The sequence below is a fragment of the Pangasianodon hypophthalmus genome, chromosome 19, assembly GCF_027358585.1.
Source record: "Pangasianodon hypophthalmus isolate fPanHyp1 chromosome 19, fPanHyp1.pri, whole genome shotgun sequence".
NCBI classification, from domain to species: Eukaryota; Metazoa; Chordata; class Actinopteri; order Siluriformes; family Pangasiidae; genus Pangasianodon; species Pangasianodon hypophthalmus.
In genome coordinates this window covers 10,526,236-10,554,036 of record NC_069728.1, presented here as the reverse complement: position 1 = coordinate 10,554,036, position 27,801 = coordinate 10,526,236, and the positions used below count along the sequence as shown (strand labels likewise).

Here is a 27,801-nt window from a genome sequence, read left to right as displayed (position 1 = left end):
TTAGCACAAAAACCTTAGCATAGGTCAGTGGATGAGACAGATGCTTTTCCAGGTGTACACCAAGCAGTAAAATAACAGCTACTTAATAGATAGAAGTTCCTTCATGCCAGATTTTCTCATCCCATTTACTTCCCCCTTCAGTGAATTGACTTTTCCATGAATTTTATTTGCATTTTGTCAGCCTGCTGCTTTATCTGAGACAGCAGAAAAGATTTAGTTTCAAGTGGCTCCTGTATCTCCATATCAACTGGTTAAAAAGTGTAAAACAGTAGATGGTGACACCTGACTATTATTTAATGTTATTATTAATTAATTAATGATAACAAATTAATAATAATTAATTGAAGCTATTAATGTTAAATAGACCTATTACTGTTATTTCAATTGTTTTCATTCATTCATTCATTCATCTGTCTTCAGTAACTGCTTTATCCTGGTCAGAGTCACAGTAACACGGAATGCCAGTCCACTGCAGTTCACCATACACATTCACATACCCATTCACACATAGAGACAATTTAGTGTAGCCAGTCCACCTATCTGCATGCTTGTGAACAGTGAGAGGAGACCCACAGACAGGAACCGAGCTCAGGATTGAACCAGGGGACCCGGAGCTGTGAGATGGCAATGCTACCCATTGCGCAACCTTGCTGCACCAGCGTTGTTTTCAATATTGTTTAATATGAAACACTGATATGTGATGTCAATAACATGTTTATTTCATGTAGGTAACATTTGCCAAAGAGCTTTCTTGGAAATATGTCAATTGATATTTTTGTATATTGTCATTATCTAAACATGTTCAGTCAGTACACACTTATTTATCTATGACATCAAATGACTGCATAGAGTTACAGCTGCACTTCAGAGAATCGCAATTTAAGGGGAGCTGAAGCGTCCACAAAAGAGAATGCTTCCGGTTGGTTTGTGTTGAATGAAAAAGAGGAAGGGGTGGTCTGCCACAAAAGCCTTTGGAAGCCTGAGACAAAACAGCATCATAACGGCCCCGGTAGCCGCGGCTGCTTCAGTGCCTTCCTCATTCACCTCTACATAAGACTTATGCAACACCTTGGAGAGCACCAGATCATTGCAAGGAGACATGCGTGAAAAATCACCCTTGCCCATGTCAAAGGCATCTACCATGCCCATGCTCTTGAGCAGCTCCTTCATGTCGTAGGTTTCACTCAGTTTGAACCGCGGCAAAGACACCTCCACCTCCTCAATGTCCATCATATCGGGCCGTGTCCACTCCTTGAAGTTCTCATAGGTGAGCTGTTGCTCAAGCTGAGAATATATATGAATATATATAAAATTAATTTGATACATTGATTAAGTAGATTTACAAAGCATGTCAATTTAGCATGTCAATTTACCTTCTTAAGGCCGGTAGTATCATCTTCAATCTCAACAGGCAGCATAATTAGCATGCTGAGCTCGTTGCCTATATATGGCATTTCAAGAATCTTGCACTGCACCTCAGGAATAAAGGCCATGGGAAACTTTGACTTCTGAGTCATCATCTGTACTGGTTTAGTTTCTTTCTGCATGTAATCAAATGTAAAACATTAAAATATATTATTTCACAAATTCACAAATGTGCGTGACAGATCATCACTGTTTTCACATGGGGGAATATGCTGTGATTTTTAACTGGATGGTTTTTAACTCCACTACAGAGAATACATTTCATTAATGTAATTAAGTTATATTGTTACTTTTTATTTTCAGTTTTTTTTTTTAGTTTTTATTTTTCTAAATGTCAGATCTTGGACTAGATATGTCTATATTTTGTTACTTAGACATTAGATATCACTGCAATTCTCACACCAGATCAGTGCAATTTCTCACAAAGCAAAATAGGACAAAGCAGGAGTGCACAAAAAAGGATGGGATGCATAGGAGAGGACAGGAGTGCACAGAAAAAGGCAGATGTACACAGGAGAGGAGAGTAAAAAGGATTGTGATCATTTTAGGTTCAACAGGACAGGGCAGGAATGCATAAGACAAGGTAGAAGTGCACAAAAGAAGACAAGAGGTGCACAGGAGAGGATAGGAGTGCATAGGAAAGCACAGGAGAGGACAGAAGTGCACAGGAGAGCACAAGAGAGGACAGAAGTGCACAGGAGAGGATAGGAGTGCACAGGAATGCAAAGGAGAGGACAGAAACTCACAGGAGAGGACAGGAATGCACAGGAAAGGACAGGAGACAGGAGAGGAGAGAAGTGCACAGGAATGAACAGGAGAGGACAGAAATTCACAGGAGAGGATAGGATAGAGGAGAGGAAATGGTAAGAGACTGCATTTTTTAATAAGTGCATGGCACCCACCTTGTTCAGCTTGAAAGGATGTTCCTTTGTTGCTTCTGCCTTAAACCGCTTCTCCCAGCTGCCCTTGAAGTAGATGGCATTCACCAAGACAAGTCTGGTCAAACTGTCAACAGTTCCTTTTGCCAGCAAGTTCTGGATCTTTTCTATTGTGAGCATTTCAATTCACAAAAACATACTGTTAAGCAGACACAACATTCATGGAGAAACATTGCATGGGAAGAATACATTATCTGTACTGCATTTAAGTAGAACATATTATAATGATAATACTAATACTATTATTACTACTACTATCAATATCATTATTATTATTATTATTATTAGTAGTAGTAGTAGTAGTAGTAGTAGTAGCAGTAGCACAAAATAATATAAATGAAAATCATTGAGATCACGGGGGAGCAAAGTAGGTTTGAATTATTGCTTTGTAGGAAGTAAACATGGATAGAAAAGGTTAATCAGCTTAACGAGCATGTATGATTATAAAATACAGACAATTTATTGTCGGTGTTTCCCCAAAGTCACAAGAGCCCTTTATATGATCTTGCTCCACTTACCTGTGATATCATGGCTCAACGTATGAGCAAGTGGATTTTCTAAAGTTTAAAGCTAATTGGTATCTGACTTTATGACATTCCGTCTTTGGGAATGTTTGATGCAGTGAAGTTACTTTCAAGGATCTTACAATCTGTTTACCAAACTATCTTATTTCCCATGAAGGTGTAAATACTATATGAATATATTATATATGTAAATTTCAGAAACATCATTAATTACTAACCTTTTGTTTGCTTCTCCACCCACTTATTAATATTGACACGTGCAGCTTCTGCATTTGATTTAAAGTCAACAGTTTCCAGATCAGCATTGTAGTGTTTTTTTGTGTCACTCAAAAATTTCTGTTTAAAAAACAAACAAACAAACAAACAAACAGTTCAAAACAATGAAATACATGTAGATCGACAATTGCTGTAGAATAAATGCTAATAAAATAAAATTGTAAGATGATGATTTTTTTTTCATAGTGTGTACTGTAGAAAGGTCAGTCATTTTGCACATCTTTGTATCCAGACTTCTTACCTCCACATATTGGTAGGTCTGCTCTCCATAAAGCCTATTGGCCAGGCTGAGGGCATACGGAGCCCCTGCTTTGGTCAGTTCACTCATCAGCTTGTTGAAGCTGACGTGGATGTCGTCCTTGGCTTTGTGGTGTTGCAGAGTCTAGGTAATATGGATGGAGATATAATCCAAGTTACCAAAAAATAAAAGAGCAAGAAATCTTTATGGTAAGTGAAGATTAACTCCATCCTGAGAGAATTTTAGAGTCACACAAAAAATCATGAGTAAAATGAGTAAACACAAGTGAAAACTGTTGTTCATATACGTCATACTTTTTAATGTGTAAGCTGTGTAGTATGAATGCAAAGAAATAAGGGCAGTACGGGATCCCAGTTATCCGCCACCAAGGAGAAGCACCTATATGTATGCCATGAACCACCATCACCAATGTTATTGCCAAAATAATGCTTTTCCCCCATGGATATTAGTGCCTCCACTGAGTATCTGCATCCAATAACCTTTGGTAAAGCCGTTGGTAACTTCTGAGTCTGTTGTGTCTGTTGGACTGCAACAGGTTGAACAGACTTAGGGTTCACTGGTTTGGGTTTGTTGAAGCACAAGACCTAAAGTAACATATTAATCATCAGAATTGCTATATAATATATAGTATATTGCTATATAATATATATATATATATATATATATATGTACACACATGGATTTAAAAACCATGAAACAGTATTTTATACTATATATACAAATCCATTGCACAGTAGGAACTGTTCGTACAGAAATAAAAAGGGCTACACTTTCCCCTACACCCTACTCACATTCCATGATGATCTAAGCTTTGCGTAAGTGGTCTTGCCTAAACAAGCACAAAAAGGCCATTTTATTAAGAAGCATTGCAAGCAAGGAGTGTCTGGTAAAACATCATTTATAAACTACTGCACTGTATACAACAACCCTTCAACAACCCTTGATGACAGATTCCAACAATTCCAATTGCAGTGAAGTGAGTCACACTTCCTTAACCAGCAACAAACTGCTATGGGGGCATATTGCTAAAACACTGCTTGTAAGCAGTGGATGTGACACATGGTGAGAACCTTTGCTAAGGCCCAAAGAACAATCTGACTGGCTCTTGCGTGATGAGTCTTTCTTCCTATGTGCATAAGTTGAGAAATTTTCCCACTCTCAATTCCGCAATCTGCTGCACAGGATTTCTACCTGTCTCCACAGAAAATGAAGAAATTTTCAGCTAATTACCAACCCCTCCTGAACTGAAGTGGGCATGGTAGAGCAAGTAAAACACTAAAATGTGCAGGACAGGTGGTACTACATTTATAAAATAAGCAATAAGTAACACCAAATACCTGGAAGAGCTGTACTAGGAGATTTGGGGAAAAAAAAGCAAAAATGTGGACCACCTGGGAGTTGCCCGAGAAACACCGTAATAGACTGTTTAACTAGACCTAAGCCAAGTCAACATCATAATGAGAGATAAGATTATGGCTGACATGTTTATTAACCTTTATTGTCTTATATGTATTAATGTAATTATTGTGTTAATATAATATTATGTTATAATTATATAATTATAATTATTTTGCATCTTTATTATTTTTTGTTCTGACCTCAGCCATCTGAGCTGCTGTGTTGCCTGCAGCTCCTAGAGACACCATGGCCAAGGCAGAAGAGATGCTGAGAGGAGAGTAGAAGACATTGTTGGATTTGTTGCCTTCCTTGATCTTGCTGAACAGCTGAAGGGCAAAGTAGTTGTTTGCCACTGAACCAGAGTCCATTTTGCAAAATCTGAAGGAGAAATACATATTTTTTTTTAAATAGAATAGCAAAGAAAGCCCTGGATGTTAAAAAAAAAAGCTACTAAAAAACATAATACACTGCATTTTCGACATTGTTGAATTGTTTTTTTGTTTTTTTTAACAAATCACATGTCCAACATTTTTCATGGTTGATCTGCTGCTCAACCTGTTTGAGCATGTCTGATTACCAACTGGTGCAGCAGAGCAAAGCAAACATTAATTTCATTAAACATTTAATTACCACTGAAATTATTAGGAAAGTTTTAGTTTTAGCACATGTTGTAGGCTTTTATAATCTTTTCTTTTTGGTAAAAAAAAAAAAAAAAAAATTCAGCATTTTTTCGCTGTTAGCTAACACACTGATTTTATTTCACATTAATGAAGTCAAAACATTCTCCTTTCACCTTGAGAGAAAGCTAGGGCACTGCATCAGATTATCTTTCAAGCACAGGGAGAAAAAAAAATCACTAATGTGAGATGAGCGAAGGGGGCGGGGCTTCCAGAGAGTGTCAGTTAATATTGGAGAGTCCAAAGCACCTGTGCAACTGTCAGTTATTCCAGATTCATATGTCAGTTGGCTTTATTTGCCAATCAACATTATTTATGAGTGATAATTCGTTCCAGGGTAATCCGATGGGAAAATGCAGAGCTCCTACACAAAGGAGTAGAATTAAGTGTCTGATAGAGTCTTTTAATCTATATACATACTATATCTATATAGTATATACTTTTAATCTATATATATATATATATATATATATATATATATATATATATATATATATATATATATATATATATATATACATATATATTTAAATATGCATACCTCTGATGTAGAGGAATAGAGAAATTAATATCCATAAGTGGCCATAGTAATAGTAACAATCATAAAGAAGTCAAATAAGATCAAGGGAATAACAAACAGGGTTGAGTTCTGCACATATTTTTATTATCAACATTTTAAAAACAGGCTCCCATGGTGCACCAAATATAAGCCAGTGCGGTGACAACCAACTCCGTTCTCCCTGATCACTGTCCATCTTAACAGTTCTGCATGGAGGATTCATGGAGCTTCCGACTTTCTCTTCCGTGATCGGGACAGACTTCGGTCTGCAGCAGACTATCTGCACCACGCCCCGTCGCATAACCTCCACACCAAGACTACTTAAAAAGCAAAATTACTCCATTAACAATAACGACTCAGGACCTGCGCCTGACTAAGATACAAGTCTTATCAGCTAATAAGACGACAATAGTTCTAACATTCACAGAAACTTTATGAACTAAAAAACAAGACCTCATACTTACTTAGTAACTACCTGCATGTACTATCGTCCTGACAAACAGCCGTGTAATGACAGCTGGAGATAACGCAATAACTGCAGAATACTCACTGCAATACTTCAGTACACTTACCGCGGCTCCTGCACTGCACAAGTGATCTGGTTTCTGATCAAATGTCATGTGTGTTCTTCAGTGTGTGTGACTTTATATCATTTCTCAGCGTCCCCTCCCCTCTGAGTCCCACCTTTTTTTTTATTTTTTATTTATTTATTTATTTATTTATTTATTTATTTTTATTAAGTACAAAATCTGAATACAACAAACTGGCATTAATTAGTATACAAAAAAATCTGTATGGAAGGCTCAGCATAATCGAGTCATAATAGGCTCTAGACAAAACATATAATAAAACATTACAAGAGACATAAACTATATAAAATAGATAAATAAATAAATAAATGAATAAATAATAATATAAAGAAGTATATAAAATTACAACAAATTATATAAAACAAACAAATTAAACAGTTTTACTGCTTTTTCATTTTACTAAGGGCATCTGAGAAGTATTTTAGATCAATTTTAAATACAATAAACAAAGGAGGGGATTTAAAATATCTACATTTATGTATAAAGTATTTTGCTAATAATATAATATTATTAATCAAATCATACAAAACAGAGCACTCTTTGGTTATTCCGTACATTACATCTTGTAAGGTTAGAGTGAAACCATCAGCAACCACACCCTTCTCTACCATCCAGTCCTGCAATGCTGTCCAAAAGGACTGAGATCTCATTTAATATTTTAAATTGTATTTCTTTTACCTTGGGAAGAATAGGAAATTTTATATAGGCTGTTCTGAAATATTTAACATTGTTTTTATCAAATATGTGATCTAATTTATTTCTTAATATTTGACAAGGGTAACATGACTGGATGATACATTGTCTTATATATTTGTTAGTGCAGAGTTTATTCTCTATCTCAATATCACCAACATATAATAAGGGAAGGACTGCAGTAATTTTAGAGTAGGAAAGGGAACATCTCATTAACATTTTTATACCTGAGGGTATTGCATTAATAACAGTAAAGAATTGCTTTGGATGACAGGCAAATCCATGTTTTAAAGTAAATGAATTGTAATTTAACATATTACCAGACTCATCCATTAAATCCAATACCGACCAAATATTTCTTTTTACCCAGTCCTCATAAAATAGGGATTTGTTTCTGTGTAGAATATATTTTTTATTCCATATAGGAGTATTGGGGGTGTAAAATTGTGTGTGTGCGCCAACTTCCAGCATAATAAGGCTTGTTGGTGGAATGCTGATAGCTTCAGTGGAAGTTTGTGTAAATCAAAGTCACATTTGAGAAGGAAGCGGATACCACCCACTTTACGAAACAAAGCTGAAGGCACTGCATACCAGAAGCTCTCAGTATTACCTAAAAACATTTGAAGCCACTTAAGTTTTAACAAACTATTCATACTCTCAAATTCAATTACATTCAGACCACCTTCTTTGTACCCTTTGATAATATCATATTTTCTAATGTAATGAGTTTTGTGCCTCCAAATAAAGTCATACATTTTTTGATTGCTTGTTTTTATGATAACTGAAGAGGGAGCTAAAGCAAGAGCTGGATAAACCAGTCTAAATAGATATTCAACTTTAATTCTCCCAAAAACTGATACATCTCTCTGTAACCAGCTATTCAAAATACCATTGGCTATTTGTATTTTATTTTCAAAATTTTCTTTCATACTAATCTTCAAATCTCTGGAAATAGAGATGCCTAGATATTTCACCGTCTGTTTAACTGGCATGTTATATAAGGACAACTCTTGAATGGGGTGTAGGGCCAAAAGTTGACATTTGTTTAAATTTAGTTGAAGGCCTGACGCTTTACAAAAGGTATTGATTAGAGAGATAGCCAGAAGAATTTGGTCTTTATTTTGTAAAAATAATGTAGTGTCATCTGCTAGCTGACTGATTGCTAAGGTTTTCCCAAATACATTTAATTTCTTCACAGATAAATCATGACTAACCAGAGTGGACATCATATCTACAGCTAAAATAAATAAAAGTGGGGACAATGGGCATCCCTGCCTTATTCCATGGCCAATCTGAAATCTTTGTGTAGTACCAAAAGGGAGAGAAATGGAACTATTCATGTCTCTGTAAATCAATTTTATAACATTAACCAAAACCGAAAAGTTTCAAAGATTTAAAAAGAAAAGCGTGCTCTATCATATCAAAGGCCTTTTTGAAGTCTAGAAATAAAATGATTCCATCATCCTCTATCAAGTGACTGTACTCCACCAAATCCATCACTAACCTTATATTATTATGAATAGATCTTCCTTTAAGAAAGCCTGATTGTGATTCGTTAACTAAATTATTAATGCCCACTTTTAATCTATTAACATATATATGTGTGAGAATTTTATAATCATTATTGAGCAATGTGATTGGATGAAAATTATCCACATATCTCATATCTTTGTTTGGTTTAGGGATTAATGTAATCAGACCCTGATTCATGGTGGGGCCAAAAGAACCGTCTTCAATGGATTCAACAAAAGCATTAAATAATAATAGTCTGATATCATTCCAAAAGAATTTGTAAAAATTAGCTGTGAGGCCATCAGGGCCAGGAGATTTGTTTAACTTCAGATTTTGAACTGCTGAGTCAAGTTCTTCAATATGCAAGTCAGCATCACAACAATCTTTCCAATCATTGTCTATGTGGGGAATAAAATGTATTATTTTATCAAAGAAATCATTACACTCTATTGGGGAAAAGTTGGAAGAATACAAGTCACTGTAGAATTGATAGATTTTCTTACTTATTAGAATAGGATCTGTACATTCAACACCATCAATCATTAGTGAAAGGACTGAGTTACTCGATTGTCGTCTTTTTTCTAATCTGCAAAAGTAAGAAGTACTATTTTCACCCTCTTCTATCCATTTAGCCCCAAAACGTATATATGCACCTTCAGCTTTCTTAATGTAAAGATTGTCCAGTTCTAATTGTAGAGAGACCATTTTGCTTTTTTCCGTATCATTCAACACTCTCACTACACTCTCACTACAACATCTGTTAATCTCATAAATAATATTACATTCCTGTTGTCTCCTTACTTTGGCAAGTATTTTACTGTAATTAATAGATAATTCACGAATTTTAAATTTGAGGAATTCTCATCTGGCTTTATTAGAATTAAAGTTATTACTGTTCTTAATTTCCATAATTAAATCTTTAACTTTATTACAGAATCTCTCATTATTAAGTAAATCAGAATTAAATTTCCAATATCCCTTAATCCTTGAAGTGTTGTGGTTTGGTTTGAATAGTAGTGAAACAGCACAGTGGTCTGTCAAAGGTGCTGCCGAAATTGCGCAGTCTTTAACCTATAACAGTAAGTTATCTGAAATAAGCCAATAATCAATTCTTGATTTGCTGGAGGCATTGGGTCTTAACCAAGAGAACTGCCTGAGATTAGGATTGAGATATCTCCAGACATCTATCAATTTAAGGCTACTGCAAAAGTGGGAGACCAAAGGATTTGGTCGAGAAGTGATGCTTTTGGGTGGATGTCTATCCTGTGTCTCATTCGGTACAACATTAAAATCTCCACCTACAACAATATTATCTGTAGGGTAAATTCTATTTAAGTCAGAGATTACAGAAGAGACCTCTTGAAGTAAACTTTGATTCAATTTAGCATTATTGTGGCCATATACATTAACCAAAATGAAGAAAATATGTTCAATATCTAACACAACCGCTAACCAATGTCCACTTAGATCAGATCTGGAAGATATTATTTTTCCTGGACAGTTATTGAATAAAATTGCAGTACCTGCCGAGTGGGAGGAACCGTGGCTAAGTAATATTTTATCTCCCCACTGACTAGACCAAAAGGCAGTATCCGTTACAACAGAGTGCGTTTCTTGTAGAAAAATACAGTGAGAACTGTTACTTTTACAAAATAAGAACATTGCTTTTCTTTTAACCTTATTTTGAATGCCCCTAACATTCAATGACATGAAAGAAAATGGCAACTTAATTGGAAACATAGCAACAACAAGAAAAGAAAAGTACAAAATGTAAGGGGAAATGCAAATACTTGTATGAGAAATAACAAAAATTCACCAGGATGAATAATCACAAACCTAGAACATACCTGACAACCTAGTGTGACTCCAAAAACAGTCATATCTCATACGATCCTACCCGTAACCAGTTCAGGTTAATAATCATATCGAGTCAATGCGTTTCCCTTCAATGTAACCAAATGGACCACGGTAGTACGCTTTCTTTCCTGCTCTACGGGCCTGATCGATCAGAGGCCATAGCGCAGCACGGGCCAGTCGATCCTCCCTCGTCAGATCCTCCGTGAATCGAACTCCGTGAATCGAACTCCGTGGTCCCGACATTTGATTCGCCATTTCTTCTAATTTTTCATCTTGTGAGTCAAAGCGAGCCGTCAGTGAAGTTATAGCTTGCAGAAGAGTTGCATTAGTGATATCTTCGTCGTGAGGCCTTAATTTTTTTGAGGCGTTTGATTTAGTAGGGGTGAAATGAGACGAATCACGGCGTTTATCTGTTTGAGCGGACTGTAATGTTACCTCCATATCTGCATCGCCTGACACCGAAGCTAGGTTTGAGTCACGGACCGCAGGGATGATAGTCTTCGGTAAGGTAGTTTGTTGTGAAGATATCCGTATTTTGACGACACAAGACACACATACAGTGTTTAAATGTTATTTTGGTAGGCGTAAATGAGACTTGTGTATGTTTGAAAACTAAATTGGGAGATTAGCTAGGCAGCTCGGTAAAAACATATGTGTTCACCCTGCCATCTTGTCCAAAATTCCCCCTCTGAGTCCCACCTTGTTGGAGGCAAGTCCAGGAAATGACGTCGTATGTTTAGGAAAGTCACGCGAGTGTAATGGATTTCAACATGGCGGATTATGTGTAGTGCGCGAACGCGTAACTATCTACAGAAAGGGAAAGAAATGATAGCTTAAATGTCTTTAAACTGTAGTAGTTTTGATAAGGTGCTGTAACATACCTTTAAATATAACATATTTACCAATACCAGCATGGCTAGCCCAGGCTTAGGCTAGTGACAGCTATGTAGTTTTATGCTTTAGCTTGGTGAGGTGATGATTAGTATAGTAGTATACACTCACGAAGCACTTTATTAGAAAAAGGGCCGTGCACACACATTTTGAGAGGCTAAAAAGACTAAAAGGTTTTTTTTATGACAAGTTTGTAACTACAAATTATCGGTACAAATATCCGATTAAAAGAGAAGATAGCCCACGCTCAGTATAACTCTCTCACCTGTACCTGTCTGATTTGGCTCCTGATGCCCAGTGGGCTCTCCCTCACCCCCTGAGCCTGCCTCTGCCTTCACCTGGACTGGAAGTATTAGAAATGTCATTTATTGTTACACAGCATATATCCGTATTATGCTAAGATTCAACTCATTTAGAATATTTCTAGTATATTTGTTTTTATTATTATTATTATTGTTCTGTATACTAGGATTAATATGGCTTTCATGAAATATTCTAAATATGCTATATGTTATAGATTACTACCAACTAAGACAAATGATTATGATGGGAAATATACTTTACAGGGAAGAACTGTTTGTTAAATAATGTATATAATGATTTACCTGCTGGCTTGCTGGAGCTTTGAATCCAGCTATGTAATGTTGCACTGGCTTTAGCAGCCTCCCTTCTCTCTTTCTCTCTCTCTCTCTGTCTTCTTTTTTATGAAGGTATCGTCTACAAAGTGACCAACAACTGCGAATTAGATCCTATCAGGTCCACTAATTTGATCAGACAACCGGACTTTCAAGAACGCTGATATTTTGTACAACTGTTAGCATTATTAGAAGACCAGAAGCAAAAGTAAAACATTAGCAGTAATACTAAAACAAACTACCAAATTACTACTTCTGTGGATTGTAATGCAAAACTAATATCTACCTGTCGACGGGGACACCTTCTGTCTCTCTAAAGTATATTTCTTTTGTAGATCATGTTAATATTGCAACATTCTTTCAATTCTTATCGGTCCTTAATCATTTTACATTAACTGAAAGACTCTACTTTGTTCTATACCCAGCATCTCAATCTACTGGCCATTTGATATAAACTTAGTCATCACACAAGATATAGTTGTTCCAGCTGCTCCCGTTAGGGGTTTACACAGCAGATCATGTTTGATTTGGCACAGGTTTTATCTGGGATTGGCACTGGCACTCAGAGTACACTGGGTTGGCTTCTTGATTGGGAATTGAGCCTGGGCCACACTGGTAAGAGTGTGGGAACATTAGCCACTAGACCACCAAGGACAGACTCATCATACCAGCTGTACTGACTATAAAATAAAGTGCCAACTCTGCCATAAGACCAAACAGCGACCTGTAATGACAAAGCATCTCGAGTACCTCGTTTGATAACACATAGGAGTAGAGACGCGTTTGCAACTTATCCAGGCAAGCTAACCTAATTAACCTGAGCTGGGCTACACTGTATTCAATATTTCTCATTATTCAAGATAAAAGTAATTAAAATTAATCCTACCTAATGTACAATTAGACGTGTTTTCTTCCATTCTGTGAGAAATTTTCCTGCTCTCACTCCCACAAGGATTGTGGGATTTCTACCCATCTCCACAAAAATGACGAAATTTTCATATCTTGCTATGATAATGTACTATATGGGTGAAATTCCAACAAAATCACCATGCGTCCTGTGATGTTCCTTCTTTATAATCACAGTAGACAATCGGAATCCCGACACATCAGAAGAAGGTAACCAAGCTAGGGTAGCAACTAAATAGAGCCACAATTATAAAGAAATAACAATGATGATTAAATGTACATATCTTCAGAGCACAGGTTCCTAACACTGGTTCTGAAATCGCAACTCGACACAGATCTGGTCTCCTATCGTGCTCTCCTGTCCAAATTTTCATCTGAAGTGACTTCTGCTAAGACTGCCTTCTACAAAGAGAAGCTGGAATCCTCTGCACAAGATCCTCGCAAGCTCCACAACATCTTTTCTTCACTGCTCAACCCTCCGGCTCCTCCTGCTCCATCCTCTCTGACTGCTCAAGACTTTGCCACTTTTTATGATGAGAAGATTGGAAAAATCTGTCAGACATTCACTTCTACTCCTGCTCCTACACTACACACTGAGGATTCTCCTTCTCATTCGCTGACACAGTTTTCTAAACTAACAACAGAAGAGATCCTGCAAATCATCTTATCCTGCAATCCTACCACCTGCCCATTGGATCCAATCCCTTCGACAATGCTCCAGACCATCTCTCAAGACCTCCTCCCCTTCATCACCACTATCATCAATGGCTCCATAACATCGGGTCATGTACCAACTTCATTCAAGAGAGCAAGAGTTATTCCCATCCTGAAGAAACCCACTCTAGATCCCTCTGTCATCAGCAACTACCGACCGGTATCACTTCTCTCTTTTCTTTCTAAAACCCTTGAACGGACTGTCTATAATCAGCTGTCTTGCTATCTCTCACAGAACAACCTCCAAGATCCCAATCAGTCTGGCTTTAAACCGGCACACTCCACAGAGACTGCCCTTTTGGCCGTCACTGAGAAGCTACATGCCGCTAGATCAGCCAAACTGTCTTCAGTTCTCATCCTCCTTGACCTTTCAGCAGCGTTTGACACGGTGAACCACAAGACTCTCCTATCCACCCTCATGAGTCTTGGAATTCGTGGTGCAGCATGGCAATGGTTTGCTTCCTACCTGGAAGATCGGTCATATCAGGTGACATGGAGGGGATCCACATCTGCTCCTCGCAGACTCTCCACTGGTGTTCCACAAGGCTCAGTACTTGGTCCTCTCCTGTTCTCCCTCTATACCCGATCTCTTGGTGCGGTCATATCCTCACATGGGTTTTCATACCACTGCTATGCAGATGACACTCAACTCATCCTCTCCTTCCCTCCCTCAGACTCTCATGTTTCTGCTCGGATATCAGCTTGTCTGGCTGACATCTCATCATGGATGACAACTCACCAGCTGAAACTTAATCCCACCAAAACTGAACTGCTGTTCATCCCATGTGATTCATCCCCATCTCAGGATCTTGCAATTTCCCTAGACAATTCTCTGATCTCGCCTTCGGTTACCGCACGCAACCTGGGGGTAACCATGGACAATCAACTGTCCTTCTCCTCTCACATTGCTAATCTAACACGCTCATGTTGATTTCTCCTTTATAACATCAGAAGAATTCGTCCATTTCTTTCCTCACAGGCCACACAGGTGCTTGTTCAGTCCCTTGTCATTTTGAGACTGGACTACTGCAACTCACTCCTGGCAGGTCTGCCTCTGAGCGCCATTCGTCCTCTGCAACTGATCCAGAATGCAGCTGCACGACTGGTTTTCAACCTTCCTAAATTTTCCCACACCACCCCATTGCTGCGCTCCCTCCACTGGCTTCCTGTAGCTGCCCGCATCAGATTTAAAACACTGATGCTCGCCTACAAAGCCAAAAACGGACCAGCACCCACTTATCTCAAAGCACTTATCACACCTCGAGCGCCACCACGCTCCCTCCGATCCTCTAGCACTGCTCGACTGGTCCCTCCATCTCTCAGGGTACAAGGAAGGCATGCATCGAGACTCTTCTCTGTTCTGGCACCAAGGTGGTGGAATGAACTTCCCCTAGATGTCCGAACAGCTGAGTCACTGGCAGTCTTCAAACGACGTCTAAAGACTTACCTCTTCATAAAATACTTAAATTAGCACTTTCACAAAAACAAAAAAAACAAAAAAACAAAACAAAAAAAAAACCTCCCCAACAGAGTTTTGGACTGATGGTATTCCTAGTTTGTGACCTACAGAGCCAATATAAGAATGTATTTTTGATAGACTTCAAAGCACTATTGTAAGTCGCTCTGGATAAGGGCGTCTGCCAAATACCATAAATGTAAATGTAAATGTAAATGGTTCTGGAGTCCCTCCTGTCCTGCACATTTTAGTGTTTTACTTGCTCCATCACACTGATCTTGATTCAGGAGGGGTTGTTAATTAGCTGATTAGTTACATCTCAATAGGATTCAGGTCAGGACTTTGACTAGGCCACTTCAAAGTCTTCATTTTGTTTTTCTTCAGCCATTCAGGGGTGGACTTGCTGGTGTGTTTTGGATCATTGTCCTGCTGCAGAACCCAAGTTCACTTCAGCTTGAGGTCACGAACAGATGGCCTGACATTCTCCTTCAGGATTTTTTGGTAGACAGCAGAATTCATGGTTCACTTTTTCACACAGGGCCATGTAGTTTTGGATTTTGTTTTCCCTTAATAATAAAAACCTTCAAAAACTGTGTTTACTCATGTTATCTTTGACTAATATTTAAATTTGTTTGATGATCTGAAACATTAAAGTGTGACAAACATGCAAAAAGATTGGAAATCAGGAAGGGGGCCAACACTTTTTCACACCAATTTTTTTTTTGTTTTTTTTTCTGTGCATTTCATCATTTCTGTGACCTTAACTGACTGAATAGTCTAGTGTTTTGCAACATTAGTGAACTTGAACTGTAAACTACTTTTGCTGGTTGATCAGACTTAGGCTTCACTGGTTTGTTGAAGCACAAGGCCTACACCAACTGTAAAACAGTATTTTTCCACGTTTATTAGTTTTCGAACAGATTACGACATACAATATCTTTACAAAATAGAAACTGTTCAAACAGTTGTTAAAAAGGGCCACACCTTCCTCTACACGCTACCCAGTTATCTGATGTTTGAGTAAGTGGCCTTGTGTAAGCAAACACAATGAAGCCTTTTTATTAATGAGGTTTGCAAGCATTTGATCTCAAAGGTAAAAATCTTAAAATATTTAACTGTCTCTTAAGACCACACCTCAAATGGATTAAATATGGACAAATAATATATTAATATGATTGCTTACATTATCAGCACAAAACTACTGACTTTATTTCCATTAATTAACAATTGGAATACCAGCACCACACATTTGTTAAAAAAAAATTACTGAATTTAATGGTCAGGTAAGATAAGATAATAACAAAACTTTATATATATAGGCCTCTCAAGGCACTTTACATAGGAAAAGAAAATAGAAACAGAAGTACATAAAACAAAGTATACAAGCATGCATCAAAAACAGTTAATAATAAAACAAATTCATCAAGGAAAAGCTATTCTAAAGAAATAAGTTTTGAGAGAAGATTTAAATACACTAAAAGACTAGGCTTCTCTAAGATCAAATGGTAGTGAGTTCCACAGTTTTGTAGCACAAGAAGAAAATGCCCTATCACCCACAATACCTAAACGAGTCTAAGGGATAGTTAAAAGACCAGAATTGGAGGAGCGGAGATCACGTTTTGAGGTGTAATGGGTTAAAAGCTAAGCCAAACATTGGGGAGCCAAACCATGCAAAGCTTTGTATGTAAGCATGAGGATTTTAAAATCAACAAGAAACCTGGCAGGGAGCCAGTGCAAGAACTCAAAAATAGGAGTGATGTGATCGCTTGTCCTGGACCTAGTCAGGATTCCAGCTGCTGAATTTTGCACATACCACAGTTTATTTATTGTAGACTTAGAGACCCCAGCAAGGAGCGCATTGCAATGTGAGAAAAGACAAAAGTACTGATCAGCTTTTCAGCCACAGAGAAAGATAACATAGGGCGCAATCTTGCAATATTTCTGAGATAAAGAAGGATGTTTTAACAGTATTCTGCACATGTGGATCAAAGGACAAATTCGCATCAAATATAACTCCTAGTTTTTTTGCTTTGTTTGAAACTCCAAAGCAGAGCAATCCACAATTAAATTTAAAGAGCCAGCTTTACAAAGCTGATGAGGAGAACCAACAAGCATTATTTCAGTCTTATTACTGTTAAGACAAAGGCATTGGAAAGATGCTTTCTAATAAAAGCTACAGCAGGGGACGGAGCTTTTTCATACAAAGCCCTCCAGCGATAGAATAGCCTTCCAATTAGTTTTTGGGACTCAGACATAGTCTCAATTGTTAATTTGATGGTCATTTACCTTTGTTTGCTATGCTGAAAAAATGAGAAGAGGAGTGAAGAACATTGCAGAAGGCAGATAACTTGGATTTCGGAGTGGCTGGTGAATTATCAACAGCTTCCACACTACACACTGTTCACATGACAGAACAGGATGCGTAGCAATTGGTCACACAGTATTGCAAGAATTATATGACTTGCATGCCTCTCAACAACCCTTGATGACTGAATGCAACAATTCATATTTCTGTGAATTGTATTATACTTTCTTCATCAACAACAGGCTGCTTTAGAGGCATGACACTGAAAGCATGTTTAGCTTTCCAGAGTGCAGAGTTGGGTGTGACACATGGTGAGAACCTTTGCCAAGGCACACTGAACAATCTGACAATGCCTGTTAAGTCTTGCTGCTTATGAGCATAAGTTGCAAATTTTTCTTTCTGCACTCAAAGTCAACCTATTTGAACTAATGTCATTTGAAATTAATTGACTTCCTTTGTATGCCCCTACTAGTTCCTCAGAACTCTTTGTTGCTCAATTTTTAGTTTTTATTCACATAACAGAGCAAGGTGTTGTTCTGAACTGGTTTATGAACTGGTTTAGTGTTCTAGGAGTGTACTTTAGAAAACAGGCTTTCTTGGAACCTTAAAAAATTCATACAAATCTTATTATTATGGTCTACATTGCTGCACTCTACATTACTCATACTCCAACTTCTACCTACTTACATCTACATTTGTAACATAAGCAATCAAGAACACCAAATAACTGTCACAGATGTGTTACTAGATGGAATAAAGCAAAAATGTGGACCAACTGCGAGTAGTCTGAGAAGCATTGAAATGGACTATTTCACTCGGCCTAAGCCAAGTCATAATCAACATAATGTCAGATAAGACTCCTAAATGAATGAATGACTGTAAACATGTAGCATGTCCATGGGGGGATTCTGTAACAATACTGCTCTCAGTTGAAGACAGTGTGATAAAATAAATGAAGTCTAGGCAGTCAGGGCTTGTGCAACTGGATGTACCTAAAGACAGATTTCCTGGCAGTAAAACAATGTGAAAATTTGTGAGCCTACAACGATCTTTGAACAGACACAAAGGTTTTTAATGTTGGACTAGTCACACACTGTGGGTGGTTTGTAGTGGATTAATATTCTGAAATCAGTTTAGTGAGCTACGATGAATTGTTAAAGTTAAGGATTTAGGTAAGTATGGTATAAATACGTATAAAAAGAAAAATATTAGTTTTTTTATCCTTAAGATAACACAGCAAAACATTTCTATATTTAAAAGTAGCCATCAGTGTATCTTCAGCAGCCCGCTGCCTTCATTAACAATTAGTACTGGAATGACAATATATTGTCAGAAGTATTGGGACACCCCGCCAAATCATTGAATTCAGGTGTTCCAATCACTTTCATCAAGTCAAGTCAAGTCAAGTGGAGTTTATTGTCATTTCAGCCATATACAAGTACATAGTGAAATGAAACAACGTTTCTCCAGGACCAAGGTGCTACATAAGACAACACAGAACAACACAGAACTACGGGGACTACATAAATTAAACATAAAGTGCACAAGTGCAAACGTGCAAACTTGGGACTCAGACATAGTCTCAATTGTTAATTTGATGGTCATTTACCTTTGTTTGCTATGCTGAAAAAATGAGAAGAGGAGTGAAGAACATTGCAGAAGGCAGATAACTTGGATTTCGGAGTGGCTGGTGAATTATCAACAGCTTCCACACTACACACTGTTCACATGACAGAACAGGATGCGTAGCAATTGATCACACAGTATTGCAAGAATTATATGACTTGCATGCCTCTCAACAACCCTTGATGACTGAATGCAACAATTCATATTTCTGTGAATTGTATTATACTTTCTTCATCAACAACAGGCTGCTTTAGAGGCATGACACTGAAAGCATGTTTAGCTTTCCAGAGTGCAGAGTTGGGTGTGACACATGGTGAGAACCTTTGCCAAGGCACACTGAACAATCTGACAATGCCTGTTAAGTCTTGCTGCTTATGAGCATAAGTTGCAAATTTTTCTTTCTGCACCCAAAGTCAACCTGCTTGAACTAATTTCATTTGAAATTAATTGACTTCCTTTGTATGCCCCTACTAGTTCCTCAGAACTCTTTGTTGCTCAATTTTTAGTTTTTATTCACATAACAGAGCAAGGTGTTGTTCTGAACTGGTTTATGAACTGGTTTATGAACTGGTTTATGAACTGGTTTAGTGTTCTAGGAGTGTACTTTAGAAAACAGGCTCTCTTGGAACCTTAAAAAATTCATACAAATCTTCTTATTATGGTCTACATTGCTGCACTCTACATTACTCACTTTACTACATTACTGGGGGCAGTCGTGGCCTAATGGATAGAGAGTCAGACTTGCAACCTGAAGGTGAACCTGAAGGTTGAGGGTTCGAGTCTCGGGTCCGGCAGGGATTGTAGGTGGGGGGAGTGAATGACCAGCGCTCTCTCCCACCCTCAATACCACGACTGAGGTGAGAACCTTGAGCAAGGCACCAAACCCCCAACTGCTCCCCGGGTGCCGCAGCAAAAAAGGCTGCCCACTGCACCGGGTGTGTGTTCATGGTGTGTGTGTTCACTACTGTGTGTGTGCACTTGGATGGGTTAAATGCAGAGCACAAATTCCGAGTATGGGTCACCATACTTGGCCACAAGTCACTTCACTTCACTTCACTACTCATACTCCAACTTCTACCTACTTACAGAAGTTAAAGTAGATTAATATTCTGAAATCAGTTTAGTGAGCTACGATGAATTGTTAAAGTTAAGGATTTAGGTAAGTATGGTATAAATACGTATAAAAAGAAAAATATTAGTTTTTTATCCTTAAGATAACACAGCAAAACATTTCTATATTTAAAAGTAGCCATCAATGTGTCTTCAGCAACCCGCTGCCTTCATTAACAATTAGTACTGGAATGACAATATATTGCCAGAAGTATTGGGACACCCCGCCAAATCATTGAATTCAGGTGTTCCAATCACTTCCATCAAGTCAAGTCAAGTGGAGTTTATTGTCATTTCAGCCATATACAAGTACATAGTGAAATGAAACAACGTTTCTCCAGGACCAAGGTGCTACATGAGACAACACAGAACAACACAGAACTACGGGGACTACATAAATTAAACATAAAGTGCACAAGTGCAAACGTGCGGACGCACAAGACAGAACAAGACAGTACAATAACTACAACGCCAACCAGTACGCAGTTGTTTGAAAATCGCCAAGTGACAATAGTGGAAATAATACAGAGTTTGATACAAATAGCTGAAGTAATGTAAACATAATGGTATTGTATTATGTGTAAACATAACAGTAGCAGCAGCAGCATAAAACATGTGCAAAACATGTGCATGGAGGATGTTCAGTTGTGTGTATGTGTATATATGTGTGTGTGTGTGTGTGTTCCTTCCTTCAGTCCAGTTCTAGGTATTGAGGAGTCTAAGTATTGAGGAGTCCATGGCCACAGGTGTATAAAATCAAGCACCTAGGCATGCAGACTGCTTCTACAAACATTTGTGAAAGAATGGGTTGCTCTCAGGAGCTCAGTGAATTCAAGCGTGGTACCGTGATAGGTTGCCACTTGTGCAATAAGTCCATTTGTGAAATTTCCTTACTACTAAATATTCCACGGTCAACTGTTAGTGGTATTATAACAAAGTGGAAGCAATTGGGAACAACGGCAACTAAGCCATGAAGTGGAAGGCCACGTAAACTCACAGAGCGGGGTCAGCGCATGCTGAGGCACACAGTGCGCAGAAGTCGCCAACTTTCTGCAGAGTCATTAGCTACAGACCTCCAAACTTCGTGTGGCCTTCAGATTAGCTCAAGAACAGTGTGTAGAGAGCTTCATGGAATGGGTTTCCATGGCCGAGCAGCTGCATCCAAGCCTTACATCACCAGGTGCAATGCAAAGCGTCGGATGCACTGGTGTAAAGCACGCCGCCACTGGACTCTAGAGCAGTGGAGACGTGTTCTCTGGAGTGCCGAATCACGCTTCTCTGTCTGGCAATCCGATGGACGAGTCTGGGTTTGGTGGTTGCCAGGAGAACGGTACTTGCCTGACTGCATTGTGCCAAGTGTAAAGTTTGGTGGAGGGGGGATTATGATGTGGGGTTGTTTTTCAGGGGTTGGGCTTGGCCCCTTAGTTCCAGTGAAAGGAACTCTTAATACTTCAGCATACCAAGACATTTTGGACAATTTCATGCTCCCAACTTTGTGGGAACAGTTTGGGGATGGCCCCTTCCTGTTCCAACATGACTGCGCAGCAGTGCACAAAGCAAGGTTCATAAAGACATGGATGAGCGAGTTTGGTGAGGAGGAACTTGACCGGCCTGCACAGAGTCCTGACCTCAACCCGATAGAACACCTTTGGAATGAATTAGAGCGGAGACTGTGAGCCAGGCCTTCTCGTTCAACATCAGTGCCTGACCTCACAAAACTGCTTCTAGAAGAATGGTCAAAAATTCCCATAAACACACTCCTAAACCTTGTGGAAAGCCTTCCCAGAAGAGTTGAAGCTGTTATAGCTGCAAAAGGTGGGCCAACTCCATATTAAACCCTACAGATTAAGAATGGGATGTCATTAAAGTTCATGTGCATGTAAAGGCAGATATCCCAAAACCTTTGGCAATATACTGTATATTCACTTGTACTCAAGCTACCCATTTGAAATGAGCAACTCTTCCATCACTGCTTTTCACATATACTCACCAAACACTTTATTAGGAACAACTCTACACCTACTCATTCATGCAATTATCCAATCATAAAATGCATTAAAAAAATATGTAAAATACGTAAGCTATATAGTACTAAATCAATAATGAAGTGGCAGCACAGAGGATCCCAGTTATCTGCCCCCAAGGAGACGCACCTATATGCATGCCATGAACTACCATAACTAATGTTATTGCCAAAATAATGCCTTGTGCCTGTGGAAATTAGTGCCTCCACTGAGTATATTTATCCAATGAGCATTTTTAAAGCTGCTGCTAACTAAGCTTTCTGAGTTTTCTGTGCTTGTTGGACTGTTGCTGGTTGATCAGACTTAGGCTTCACTGGTTTGTTGAAGCACAAGGCCTACAGCAACTGTAAAACAGGCTGCTTTAGAGGCACAACAGGCTGCTTTAGAGGCATGACACTGAAAGCATGTTTAGCTTTCCAGAGTGCAGAGTTGGGTGTGACACATGGTGAGAACCTTTGCCAAGGCACACTGAACAATCTGACAATGCCTGTTAAGTCTTGCTGCTTATGAGCATAAGTTGCAAATTTTTCTTTCTGCACTCAAAGTCAACCTGTTTGAACTAATTTCATTTGAAATTAATTGACTTCCTTTGTATGCCCCTACTAGTTACTCAGAACTCTTTGTTGCTCAATTTTTAGTTTTTATTCACATAACAGAGCAAGGTGCTGTTCTGAACTGGTTTATGAACGGGTTTAGTGTTCTAGGAGTGTACTTTAGAAAACAGGCTTTCTTGGAACCTTAAAAAATTCATACAAATCTTATTATTATGGTCTACATTGCTGCACTCTACATTACTCATATTCCAACTTCTACCTACTTACATTTACATGTGTAACATAAGCAATCGAGAACACCAAATAACTGTCACAGGTGTGACAGTTTAGTGAGGTGTGAAGTTTAGTGAGCTATGATGAATTGTTAAAGTTAAGGATTTATGTAAGTATGGTATAAATACATAAAATAAGAAAAACAACAATCTCCTGGGATTTTCACACACAACAGTCTCTAGAGTTTACTCAGTATAGCACAATAACGAAACGCCTTCTTGATGAAAGATAAAGATATTATTTACTTTTTTCTATATATTTCTATATAGATGCCCGTTTGGTCCGATCCCACAGAAGAGAGAAAGTTAATGCTGGCTATGATAGAAAGGTGTTAGAACACACAGCACATCACAGCTTGCTGTGTAGCTGCAGACTGGTCAGAGTGCCCATGCTGACCACAGTCCACTGCCGAAAGTGCCTACAATGGGAACAAGAGCATCAGAACTGGACCATGGAGCAGTGGAAGAAGGTGGCCTGGTCTGATAAATCATGTTTTCTTTTACATCATGTGGATGACTGGGGGCATGTGCATTGCTTACCTGGGGAAGAGATGGCACCAGGATGCACTATGGGAAGAAGGCAAGCTGGCGGAGGCAGTGTGATGCTCTGGGCAATATTCTTCTGGGAAACCTTGGGTCTTGGCATTCATAAGATAAGATAAAAAAGATAAGATAAACTTTATTGATCCCACAATGGGGAAATTCACTTATCACAGCAGCTCACAGACAGTTAAAGTGCAGGAAGAAAGAAAAGAAAGGAAGAAAGAAAAGTTAAAACTATAACTATATATGCACCCATGTGGATGTTACTTTGACACGTACCACCTACCTAAACATTGTTGCAGACCAGTTACACCCCTTCATGGCAATGGTACTCCCTAATGGCAGTGGCCTCTTTCAGCAGGATAATGTGCCCTGTCACACTGCAGAAAGTGTTCAGGAATGGTTCTAGGAACATGACAGAGTTCAGGGTGTTGACTTGGCTTCAAATTCCTCAGATCTCAATCTGATCAAGCATCTATGGGATGTGCTGGACAAACAAGCCCGATCCATGGAGGCCCCACCTCGTGACTTACAGGACTTAAAAGATCTGCTGCTAAAGTCTTTGTGCCAGATGATTGATGATTCTTAGTTTGTCCAATTGCTTATGAGCCTGTGAAAATGGAAGAACTCTATTAAAAAAATGGCTATAATTCCTAAACAGTTAATGCAATATTTTTGTTAAACCTCTTGAATTAAAGCTGAAAGTCTACACTTCAATCACACAATGCTTCATTTCAAATCCATTGTGGTGGTGTAGAGAGGCAAAATTATGAAAATTGTGTCAGTCCAAATACTCCATACATACATAAGTATGTATGTATAGACATCTGAGCTTCTGTGTTGCCTGCAACTCCTAGACACTTCATGTGCCAGCGCAGAAGAGATGCTGAGAAAATTTTTAAATTTTGTCAGGATTTTGGACTGGCTATGTTGTGTTTTGGCCACTAGAGGCCCCCATTGTTCCGCATGTTTTCTACGTCTAAGATGCTACGCAGCCACCACTAGAGGGCGCGTGTGTCTCTTCATTTGTCTTGTCTTAAATGGCACTGCTATTTTCTTGGAGAAGACAGAACCTTGGAGTCCAGTGAACAGTTATATGGATTTGCAAGTGTAAGAACACTACCTCCATATATTCCCTATATAAGTGCACCACATTGGAAAACCATTTCTTTCTACACCCTATTTAATGCACAATATGTCAAAAAGACAACCACTTGAGATTCATGTTTTTTTTTCTACACTTGTATTGCTGACTTCTTACCAGCAATATCCCACTATGTTACTCTTTTAACATGCCTTCCTAACAGAAGTCAGAAGTGCATGTCACCTAGGTCATAAGTGTGGGACAAATGGAAGAGGATGTAAAGTGCTTAGTTCGCTCAGGTGTATAATGAACTAATGAATCACTAGTGAATCACTAGTGTTGGTAATGTATTGAAAAGATAGGATTTCCTCAATGAGCACTAGTGAGGCCATGTCGATGAGACTGTGACCACTTCCTTATATCTATTTGCTATTGTATTTTCTAGCAACTTAAATAATTTTATATATTCTATGTGGCAAAACTATGTGAACACCTATGTGAAAGCCTTCCCAGAAGAATCGAGGTTATTATAACAGCAAATGGGGAATAAATCTGGAATGGAATGTTCAAAAAGCACATATGGGTGTGGTGTGATGGTCAGATGTCCACAAACTTTTGGCCATATAGTGTATAATATTGTACACACCTGTAATATTGTAAAGTTGAAAGTAACACTGCTACACTATTAAACATTCATCATTTATTTATTACCTCCAAAATTCGCACATACATAGTCAAATATTTGAGAGGAAAAACTTTTTTTTTTAATCCAGAAAATCTTTGATACAGCCTGACATATAAAAAAAAATTGGTTGATTTATTCAAAAGACAAACTCATCTACGATATTAATATCTTAGCTACAGTCAATGTGGGCATTTTATCCTCCATTTAATATATCATATCAAAGCAAATTTTTAAAAATGCAGCTCTTAAACAGTACACAATAAAATCACAACAAAGTCACAGTCAGCAAGCAAAGTCCAAAAATTATAAACAGTGCAGTTACGCGTTGATTAACGCCTCCTACAAAAGATCTTCTTGAAGGGGTTGTTTCTATCATATTTCTTGGCCTTTTCAAGCTTTACCAGCATATTCTTCATATCTGCATCAGTTTTTTGGACATTTGTCTGTATGTAATCTATCATGTTGCTCTGTTCTTCTACCAGCATAGCCATGTCTAGAAACACTTCATGGATGCTCCTTATGCGGCTTTCCAGTTCCAGCAGCTCCGTGTGTCGGTTTTCGATTTGGCTGAGGGCAGATCGTGCTGTTTTCCCCTCTGTGACAACGTTCTCACTAAAGATGTTCCACTGGTCATTACTTAGCATTTCCTCAATCTGCTCACCTGTCACCTCTCGCCCCACAATCTCCAGCTGCCTCTGGATATGCGTTTTGCACATTTCCCTGTGGCTCATCTCTGCCCTGTTGTATTCCATCATCACATCACGGAAGCTGCTGCTCAAACCAGCATATTGTGTTCGTGCGATTCGAGAAAGGGCACTGTTGATCCCATGCTTTTTCTCCAGCTCGCTAGCATGCATATCCATACTGCGAAGACGTGCAAGCACGTCTTTAGCACGGGACTTGATGCTAGCAGCAATGGCATTAGAGTCGTGCTTCACAGTGCTAGAATTTGGTAGCTCATTCCAAACAGGAGAGTTCTGCTCTTCGAGATGCTTCACATCCAAAAGAATGAGCTGAATGTCACGGCGAATGTTATTAGCCTCATTAAATATGGCCTCCATCTCAGGGTCAGTGTTATGTTCCTGAGGAGGTTCTTCATGCCGCTCCTTCAATGAATGCTGGACTGCTGCTGAGAATGTCTGAAGATGGCTTAGTCTGTCCCTCATAGCTGGAAAAAGCTGGAAAAAGCTGGAAAAAGGATAAATAGGCATATATCAAAATAGAATATTTAAATAGAAATGTCATGTGACACAGCGACAGCTTATCTCTCTTCTCTCTGTTAATTTAATTTGCATGTGCTGGACTTGCCCTACAAGACAGACTTGTTTGCAAACCAGCTTTAGTTTTCCAACATCAGTGTTGTCGACCATGTACTGTAGGTAGGCTTTGTACATGTAGTATTTACATGTAATTAGTGCATGTAATTAGACACATACACACCTTGTAGGTGTAAAGTTAGATACTACAGCTTATTGATAGCTTTGCTGAGAAGAGTCCAGCTGGCCTACAATCAGTAATTGTATACCTACAAAGTGCAGTAATATGGTGGGCATACCTGATAAAATAACCAATGAATGAGTGTAAATACAAGTTAGGTATGTGAAGAGCATTAGTACAGCTAATATGCCCTTTGATTAATAATTGGCTTTAAAGATAAGGCTGTGTACAGAATAAGCTACTTTTGTATAAGAGTGTGCAATTACATGCTAAGCCACTAACACAGTGCAACAACATATATAATACACACAAGAAAGCAATGAAGCTTAATAAATACCTATAGTTGTATTGGTATTTCACTGCTCATTCAAAACAGATACACCTATAATTAACCATGTATGGTGTGACCAATACACCTACTGGCATCTGTTTGGGGGTGGGAGAAAACTGGAGAACCCAGAGGACATGCACATGGACATGGTACTTCAATTTGTAATATGGAAATGATGAGCTGTCTAAACCAAATCCTATGTCCTACTGCAAATTTTAGCATTTTTGTGTTTTCTCCTCAAAAGTCAATGCCATGTCTCTACTCCTGAAATGGAGTTTAACTTGAAAGTGGTCCAGTTGCCACTATGCATGCTAAGGAACCACTCAAGCTTTTGGTCTTTTGGCCTAAGTGAAGTACAAACTAAACCATAAGACTCCATTAATCCATGAGTGAATTTCATGATGTGTGTGTATGTATATATACTGTATATATAGGCTTTAAATAATGAATCTGTCCGATACTAGTTAAAACAGTTCATTATAGAGCATTCTTCAACAGCCAGGAAGTGCAGTGCTTTTAA

At 38.4% G+C, this 27,801-nt stretch overlaps 2 protein-coding genes across 4 annotated transcripts in view; both read right to left on the bottom strand.

The window, feature by feature from the left end:
- Positions 1 to 696: 696 nt before the first annotated feature.
- Positions 697 to 6,737, bottom strand: LOC117599798 (leukocyte elastase inhibitor-like). 3 transcript variants are annotated; one of them, XM_053241944.1, is made up of 8 exons: positions 6,629 to 6,737; positions 5,021 to 5,198; positions 3,902 to 4,006; positions 3,405 to 3,545; positions 3,106 to 3,223; positions 2,328 to 2,470; positions 1,374 to 1,541; positions 697 to 1,284 (listed from the first exon to the last, which is right to left on the bottom strand). In XM_053241944.1, the coding sequence occupies exons 2-8, from the start codon at positions 5,186 to 5,188 to the stop codon at positions 880 to 882; spliced, it is 1,248 nt and encodes a 415-aa protein (XP_053097919.1). In that variant the 5' UTR covers positions 5,189 to 5,198; positions 6,629 to 6,737; the 3' UTR covers positions 697 to 879. The 3 variants fall into 3 exon arrangements, with proteins under 3 accessions (XP_053097919.1, XP_053097918.1, XP_053097920.1); XM_053241943.1 differs by lacking the exon at positions 6,629 to 6,737 and adding an exon at positions 6,521 to 6,543; XM_053241945.1 differs by lacking the exons at positions 3,902 to 4,006; positions 6,629 to 6,737.
- An 18,776-nt stretch (positions 6,738 to 25,513) lies between these two features.
- The window catches only part of LOC113545207 (syntaxin-11), a 3,366-nt gene continuing 1,078 nt past the window's right edge, over positions 25,514 to 27,801 (bottom strand). Inside the window, exon 2 of the mRNA XM_026944413.3 lies at positions 25,514 to 26,701. Coding sequence (XP_026800214.3) covers positions 25,843 to 26,701 — 859 coding nt within the window. The 3' untranslated portion in view covers positions 25,514 to 25,842. The remainder of the gene's footprint in view (positions 26,702 to 27,801) is intronic.

What these genes read in the sequence shown, in the direction of transcription:
- LOC117599798 (XM_053241943.1), bottom strand. An exon ending in ATCCTTTCAAGCTGAACAAG is followed by an intron (nt 1,542 to 2,327) that starts GTGGGTGCCATG and finishes GATTACATGCAG; the next exon opens with AAAGAAACTAAACCAGTACA. An exon ending in ATACTACCGGCCTTAAGAAG is followed by an intron (nt 1,285 to 1,373) that starts GTAAATTGACAT and finishes ATATATTCTCAG; the next exon opens with CTTGAGCAACAGCTCACCTA.